The sequence below is a fragment of the Gigantopelta aegis genome, chromosome 4 (genome assembly GCF_016097555.1).
Source record: "Gigantopelta aegis isolate Gae_Host chromosome 4, Gae_host_genome, whole genome shotgun sequence".
Taxonomy (NCBI): domain Eukaryota; kingdom Metazoa; phylum Mollusca; class Gastropoda; order Neomphalida; family Peltospiridae; genus Gigantopelta; species Gigantopelta aegis.
This window is the reverse complement of record NC_054702.1, coordinates 85183617-85192126: the sequence shown is the minus strand read 5'-3', so window position 1 is coordinate 85192126 and position 8510 is coordinate 85183617. Positions and strand designations below refer to the sequence as shown.

General features: G+C 38.1%; 1 protein-coding gene across 1 annotated transcript; it reads left to right on the top strand.

Moving 5' to 3' along the window:
- Window positions 1-187: 187 nt before the first annotated feature.
- LOC121372330 (peripherin-2-like) lies at window positions 188-7664 on the top strand. The gene is made up of 4 exons (XM_041498627.1): window positions 188-905; window positions 3634-3868; window positions 6021-6135; window positions 6929-7664. The coding sequence occupies exons 1-4, from the start codon at window positions 352-354 to the stop codon at window positions 7291-7293; spliced, it is 1269 nt and encodes a 422-aa protein (XP_041354561.1). The 5' UTR covers window positions 188-351; the 3' UTR covers window positions 7294-7664.
- The last annotated feature ends 846 nt before the right edge of the window (window positions 7665-8510 follow it).

Genomic DNA, 8510 nt, shown 5'->3' with positions numbered 1-8510 from the left:
CCTATTTTAATTTTAGACACAATCTCTTTTCTAAATCAACGTTCCTTCATTTAAAAAATGAGATGATCTTTAAGCTTGATAATGATATATAACTTTATAAACTTAATAAACAACATTATTAGGTACACACGTGTAGTCTACGTATGCGTTGTTAAAATTGTGACGTCATTGGATAAATATACACAACGTCACACGGTTGGAATTTACTGCAATATTTATTTTTACTCTGCAGGCAAAATGAAACGCTAAGTAGTATCAGATACACATGACGGTTGGTTTATAATGCAGAGATCAAGCAGGAATAAACCCATTGCCATTCGTTTATTAATTATGCAAAATTAAGACATCGTAATGGGCATACCACTGAACGATAAAAACCGCACAATATGTGCAGTTGGGTCAGCAGTTGTGAGTCTTTTGTGTACACTCGTATCTATACTGATACTAAGTGTAGGTGCTTTTATTCAAGTGGTTATAGAATCAAAAACTCATTTTATAGAAGGATTGGAGACAACAGTTCTTCCTGCATTTATAATGTTCATAGGAATTTATGGAGTGATTCAAAACTTGATTTGTGCCGTAGTACATTATAAAATCAGGAAGGAGGATCGCCGAGAGCCACTCTCGAAGTTCTTACTAGCAATAGTTATATCTGGTATACTGTTGTGCACGCTATATTTGCTGGTAGGAATCGTGTGTTTTGTCCAGATCGACAGGCTAGATAAAGCGTACGGCAAGGGGATTCTCAATGCGTTAAAAAAATACAAGAAGCACAAAACGATAAAGTATGAAGTCGATATGCTGCAGATTGTCTTCGACTGCTGCGGGAGTAATGACTACCGGGATTGGTTTGGTATCAACTGGATTGACCACAACTACATTGTCAACAAAAAGGGAATACATATGTAAGTTTGCTGATTTAGAGTAAACATTTATCTCGGTTAGTAGTGCTAGAAAGTATATAGCATAAATTAAAGCGGCAGTATCCGGAATATTTTTATTGTTTAAGCATATAGAACAAAAAATCCAATTACGTTTGGTGCATATATATGACACCGCACTTCGCATTGGTTTCACTACGCTGGCTTATCCAGGTCAAAAACAAAGCCAGTATTTTGAAAGTGGGACACTTTTGACGGGCTCGTACCGATCTCGGTTTTCATTGGCTTATCACAAGTATAGAATTCCCCAACGAGAGATCACGTGAGATTTCGCAATTTTTAAACACATTTAACTGTCTTGATTGAGGGGTCGTCTCATATCTCCAAAACATATTTATATCCATAGAGGTGTGGTACAACGCCTTTCCAGGGGTCGGTGGGTGGGGGATTTGCATTGAAATTTTGACAGTGGGCAGCTGTTGGCATACGCGTTACATGTAAGTGGGTGCTACTAATTACGTAACGCTCTAGAGGTAGAGGAAGAGGGTACTGTGTTCGATTTACGTAACATTTTCCAAGACTATATGTTATTTTTATTCATTACTTAGACCTAAAAAGGTGTTTGTTTTTTTTGGAAATGCGCGGTCAGTCTAGGATCGATCCCCATCGGCGGGTATATAAAAGACCATGGTATGTGATATCCTGTCTGTGGGATGGTACATATAAACGATCCCTTGCTAAAAATAAAAAAATAAAAAATGTAGCGGGTTTCCAAGGCGCGTGTGCAGGGATTTCAGCGGGGTTGGGGTTATTGACTGTGTTGAGCGAAGTTTATATGGGGCCATGCTCCCCCCAAAATTACATTTCAATTTTTTTAAAGCTTGGGCAAGTAAGGGTTTCGACCTCCAATACCCTCCCCCTGCACATGCACCCGATTCCTCTCTAAGATTATATGTCAAAATTATCAAATGTTAGACATCCAACAGCAGATGGAAGGAAGGATAGGATATGTTTTATTTAACAACGCACTCAACACATTTTATTTACGGTTGTATGGGGTCGGATGATTATTAAATAAATATGCTTTATCTTTGATGTCGTTAAACACCCTCCCCCCTAACTTTACCCTTTCCAAACGAAATAATATTTATTTGAATTTGTCGATTTTAACACGTAAAATTAAGAAGTGAAAACGTTCATTGTTTACTTAGTATATTTTACTTTAAAAATATATACATGATTAATGTGTTACTAGTATACGAACTAAACTTTGAAAGTTCTACTAACACTTTATAAAATATCAATTCTGAAATAGGAAGGTACGACTGTCGATAATACGTTGTCAAGATCAAACCGGTTTTAACTAAAGACTCTAGTACCGTCTTCTCAACCGAACGTTGTTCGTACAGCGCAAGATTTCTCTTTTAATATTTTGAGACGAACCCTACAATTTGAAATCGGCAAACGCACGTGTTAACTGAAACTGACAACAGGCTGTCGTGTGTGCTATGCCGAGCTATGGCGGCACAGGCGACTAATCAAGCGTATACGTTTGACGATATCCGTTCATAGCGAAAACACTCGATGTTTTTTAAAAGTGTATTTGAGCTTGTATTTTACATTTGTACATGGTGTTATAATATGGTAACCAGAGAATGTAACTTTAATAGGAGGGTTGGGGGCTTAAAATTAGAATTGGGGTAACGGATATTCTCGAACTAGACAAACGGAACACTTTGAAACGGGCTCTAATGAATATTCTTGACAATTGATAATTTATCAAAAGATCACATTGAACGAAATCCCATGTATATGTTTGTTTCTCCATTTGTTCGCATTAAAAAGAAAGAAGTGTTTTATTTAACGACGCACTCAACACATTTTATTTACGGTTATATGGCGTCAGACATATGGTTAAGGACCACACATATTTTGAGAGGAAACCCGCTGTCGCCACTACATGGGCTACTCTTCCGATTGGCAGCAAGGGATCTTTTATTTGCGCTTCCCACAGGCAGGATAGCACAAACCATGGCCTTTGTTGAACCAATTATGGATCACTGGTCGGTGCAAGTGGTTTACACCTACCCATTGAGCCTTGCGGAGCACTCACTCAGGGTTTGGAGTCGGTATCTGGATTAAAAATCCCATGCCTCGACTGGGATCCGAACCCAGTACCTACCAGCCTGTAGACCGATGGCCTGCCACGAGTCACCGAGGCCGGTTTGTTCGCATTAAAGTCTTAAGTAGGGCCATAGGCGTTCTGGCTCCCGTTTTTGTAGGGGGCTTTTGCCCGAATTAAACGAAAATGCTCTAATCTGGATAACAACATTTATTCATATTAGCAGCATTACCAAACAGTTCTATAGAGCTGCAAACGAATCGCCAAACGTTTTGGCACTGGAGGGGGGGGGGGGGGCAGTTGCCCCTCCCATGGCCCCTGTCTCGTACGCTAAGTTATGAGCAGGGCCATAACTAACACAGGTCATAATTTAGAAGTGCCCCATTTTGTCTCTGAAGAAAAGCATAAATTAATATGTCCAAGCAAATTTTTTTTTTTTTTTTTTTTTTTTTTTTTTTTTTTTTTTTTTTTTTTTTTACTGCACCCCTAGATATTTTAAGGTAGGTATCGGCCTTGTTAAGACAAAAAACTTATTTTTGTATATACATTACATTTATAATCTCTAAATACCTATGTAAAATACAAATCATTAGAATGACACACAAAAAAATCATCCACTCTACCTTGTAGGGATTCAAAGATTGGCTACACAAATGATGATGTGCCGTTTAGTTGTTGTAGTGCTACAGCAAATCGCCCGTGCATTCACCACCACGTGCACGACAACCACGTGCATTACAACTACGACTACAAGGTGGAGACGACCATCAACCGGTTGGGGTGCAAACAGGCCCTGACGACGTATTACGGCAATGGTATACTCACCTACGTCGGGATACTCATTTTGTCGTCATCCTTCTTTCAGGTACGTTTAACAGTTGATGAAAATACACAACCAATTCCAAAGAAACCATTCGAATAAGTACTGAAGACTCTCAGGATCGTGTCATCGGACCGCCCCCCCCCCCCCCTCCTGCCACCTACTATAGTCTCCCAGGGGCCCATTCCACGAAGCGATCTTAGCACTAAGATCACCTTAGGTGCATAAAGTACCTTATGCACTTGGATATCTTAGCACTAATATCGCTTCGTGGAACGGGGCCCTGGAAAGAAGTGAGCATCTTTGGCGCTTGGCCTCTCCTCTACTTAGTTCTTAAAAAAACTTACTTTTGACCCCCTCTTTTCAAAATGCATGTATCCACCATACATACTACATTTACGTAACAACATCAAAGGTAGTTCTCGTTGCACAAAAATTAAGCAATATTGAGCTTCGTTCATGTTCATTGTACTTGAATCAACGCTTCAGGGACGCCAAAATATATGTACTTAACCAACATTGTACCAATATTACATTGTAGAGCTTTGTCAGTGTCCCAAAATATAGAAATTTATCTAGTAATCATATCTTGCCAATATATAGAGATTGCAGCATAAATATATGTTTATGGTCCCATTATATCTTGCTTGAGTTTTAGGGCCTTAAGCCATTGGACATAAGACTGGTAAGTACTGGGTTCGCATCCCAATACATACTTCCATCCAGAGCGAGTTTAACGACTCGGTGGATAGGTAGCCACTACACTAAATTCTATCTTACTAACACTAACCACTAACCACCAATCCACTATTAGCTGCGAGGTGTGCCTAGGACAGCGTGATTGAACCTTAATTGGATTTAAGCAGCTTAACCACTGCGCCAGGGTTTTTTTTATTTTCGGGAAAAAAAAAAAAAAAACGGCGCAGTGGTTAAGCCATCAGACTACAGGTTGGTAGGTACAGGGTTCGCAGCCGGTACCGACTACAACCCAGATCGAGTTCTTAAGGGCTCAATGGGTAGGTGTAAGGCCACTACACCCTCTTCTCTTTCTCACTAACCACTAACCAACTAACAACTAACCCACTGTCCTGGATAGAGAGCCCGGATAGCTGAGGTGTGTGCCCAGGACAGCATGCTTGATCCTTAATTGGATATAAGCACGAAAATAAGTTGAAATGAAATTAAAATGAATGAAATAAGAAAAAAAAAATGAATATAACAGACAACACATGTCTCGCAACTATCCGCTTCATTATTAGGCATCACCAAGTAACCCCCTCCCCCACTCACACCCCACCCCAACATAGTACAGATTCATATTTCCCGTTAAGCGATAAGAGTAGCACAATATGTGATATCTGTTAGTGTTTGCCAGGGTGAATAGATAATTTGTTTAGGTGTTGTTGTTGTTTTGGGGCGAGGCGTAGCCCAGTGGTAAAGCGCTCGCTTGATGCGCGGTCGGTTAGGGATCAATCCCCGTCAGTGGGCCCATTGCGCTATTTCTCTCTCCAGCCAGTGCACCACGACTGATACATCAAAGGCTATCATGTCTATGGGATGGTGCATAAAAAAGATCCCTTGCTACTAATCAAAAAGAGTAGCCCATGAAGTGGCGACAGCGGGTTTCCTTCCACAATATCTGTGTGGTCCTTAACCATATGTCCGACGCCATATAACCGTACATAAAATGTGTCGAGTCGTTAAATAAAACATTTCCTTGCTTATATTAAAGTTCAAAATGCTTTTCCATTTTTCTCTTTAAAAGACAAACATAAGTTTTATATGTCCATGAACAGTTTTGAAAAAAATAATTACATTTGTTCCAATTTGCGCTTCATGTTGCAAAAATATTTAATTTCCTGTTGTTTCCAGATATACTACTGTTTTGTAATATTAATAAATGTACATGTATGCTACTACTATAGGTCACTAGTAGGTTCTTTTGAGAACATTTGTGGTAAACATGTATGGTTTCTCCATTATTAAGCCACTGGCGCTTGGTCCAAAGCTATCATCAGATAGAAGATGAAAAATACTATTAAAAATAAAGAAAACAAAGGAAAGGGGAAAAACAGAATTATAGTCCACTTTTTTGTTAGTATGACACAAATGTTTACTTATGGAACTACAGATGTTTAAAAAATATTACCACCATCATCGTTTATATTATTAAAACTATTTCATTATATTTTTTAAGATTCTTATAGTTCTGGTGACACGACTCGTGCAAACGTCGTTATTGACAGCCATACAAGATGGCGACTCGACCGACACAGCTGATGGATACTTGTTCACATCCAAATTTAAACGAGGTACTATATATAAAAATATGTATATTAATGTCAAAAAAACTATCCCAAAAACTTCAACAAAATAAAATTATGCATGCTGTGTATTCAAAATATGCAAATAAGGAAAGGATCAATGTGAATGCTTACATCAGTATGGTTTAGGATATTTATGTGGATGTTAAAAATGGCTGTCCGAAAACGACAGTGCGTTTTGTGCAAAAACGGAAAACATACAATAATGTTGATTTGTTTTAGCCAATTGTACAGCTCATGTAAGCAATGATAATATGTTCCGGACATAAACTATCCCGGCTGCAACGTAATTTCATTATTACCGAAATACACGGTCAGTTTTAGACTTAAACATATTGGAGTACCATATGTAACGTGTAGCCGAACGTAATTCAGGCAGACTTAAAGGGACATTCCTAAGTTTGCTGCACTTTTTAAGCTGTTATCGACTAACAAAGACTTTTTAACGATTGCAATTACATATCAAATATATTTTTCTGCATAAAATATTAGTGGTTTTATATTAAACATGTTCCGGATTGTACTAGGTTAAATTTCATTTTATTTCCTTCTTTTTTTTCAGTTTGGGCTTCTTACAAATATTAAGACGACCAGAAACACATTGAATATATAGACACTGATATTCTAAACCTGAAAATATATTTAATTTGTAAGTTTAATCGTAGAAATATTTTAACATCTAACAATGCAGCAAACTCGGGAATGTCCCTTTTAATATACCACGACACCTACATGCTGATTTATGTAAATAATGAATCAGTTGACTGATTTATATTTTCAGGTAAAAAGGGAAAATCAAGCAAACCTTTGCTTGAAGATAACAGCTCGGGTGAGGACTCTGATGAGGACATGAGCAGAGCGAGAAAGAAGACGAGCATAGTACCTATCTTGCCCGTAGAGCCCATTTACGATGAAATAAATGACGAACCCATATATGCAAATATTGGAGCAGTCAACAAAGCCAGAAGAAATAGCAGTTCAATAAAATCCGAACCCATATACGCAAATGTTGGAGCAATCAACAAAGCAAGAAGAAATAGCGGTTCACTAAAAGACGAACCCATATACGCCAATGTTGGAGCAATCAGCAAAAGTAGAAGAAACAGTGAAGACATCTACGCAAACGCCGAAGCGTTGGGCGAATAGACCATCATTAGACTTACAACAATGAGCGGTACAGGACAACGCTTGATTGCCGCCTAATGAATATTAATCCTCAATCTCGGTCTGAACCACACATCTGATAAGATCGTTAAGTAATGCAACAAAAAAAAAATACAACTACGATTTAATAAACTCGCCAGTGTTCGTTATTAACGCATATCGTCAAGTGCCTTGATGCAAGAACAACAACAATAACAACAACAAAAATCGAATTGCCATCATTCTAGTACATTGATCATCTAACGCACATGTATGCGATACTCTCTAGCCACTACATTATGATTGACAGTGGGTGGATTTTTATATACATGTATAATATAAACCGGTAAAATAAATGTATTTAAACTGTAAAACAAAGTATTCCTAATTTCTCATTACAAACAATTATTATGCAAGGTTCCTTTTATAGCAAATTCGGATGCATATAATATAACGTTATTAACTCACATTATATGCATTACAGTTTGTAGATTCATGTATTTTTTGGTCCAAATGGAAATGATTACAAATTGCTTGTTCTATTATGTAGCCTATGTTTCTAGCAGTAGCAACGGATAAAGGCTGACCACCAACAAACAAATTGAGAAAGTCTATCACTCATATGTCTTAGAAAACTGCCTACGCTTGTCTTCCACTGACGTGTTAAAAGGTCATGTTTAGATTTTGTATAAAGTTGACAGAAATCCTCGTCGTCGGTAAACACTTTCAAAATGGCACTGGGCGTTATCATGGTATGTCTTTGTTCCAGTCTAACAGTATAATTATGCGCGGTGTCGAAGACCTCTGCCAGAAGGTACTCGAGGACACCGCTCAGGTAGATTGCTGCACCAACACTAACATGTTTCCCAGTCCTCTCACGCAGATCCGACAGAACACACTGATGAGGCAGGCATTCCAATGGTGCTTGTGTCCGTTTCAACTTTCTTCGAAGATTTATCTTCTGGTGCTGAGACTTCCTGGGCTTCTCGGGTTGTCTCCTCAACATATTAATTTGATGTAGTATTTAGCTGTTTCCTGTATAACAAATAGAGCATTGTTATGACTGTTTAATAACGAGAAAAGACTTAAACAAAATGAACTAGTAAACTGCAGGGTCACACCCACCTATAACCCTCTGTTACAAACAACGTTTTTCACTCATACAAATATTAATATTTGAATCGTAAAAATAATAAATAAATAAATGAAACATCATTATA

What these genes read in the sequence shown, in the direction of transcription:
- LOC121372330 (XM_041498627.1), top strand. Translation starts at nt 352, where the DNA reads ATGGGCATACCACTGAACGATAAAAACCGCACAATATGTGCAGTTGGG. An exon ending in AACAAAAAGGGAATACATAT is followed by an intron (nt 906 to 3,633) that starts GTAAGTTTGCTG and finishes TCTACCTTGTAG; the next exon opens with GGATTCAAAGATTGGCTACA. An exon ending in TGTCGTCATCCTTCTTTCAG is followed by an intron (nt 3,869 to 6,020) that starts GTACGTTTAACA and finishes ATATTTTTTAAG; the next exon opens with ATTCTTATAGTTCTGGTGAC.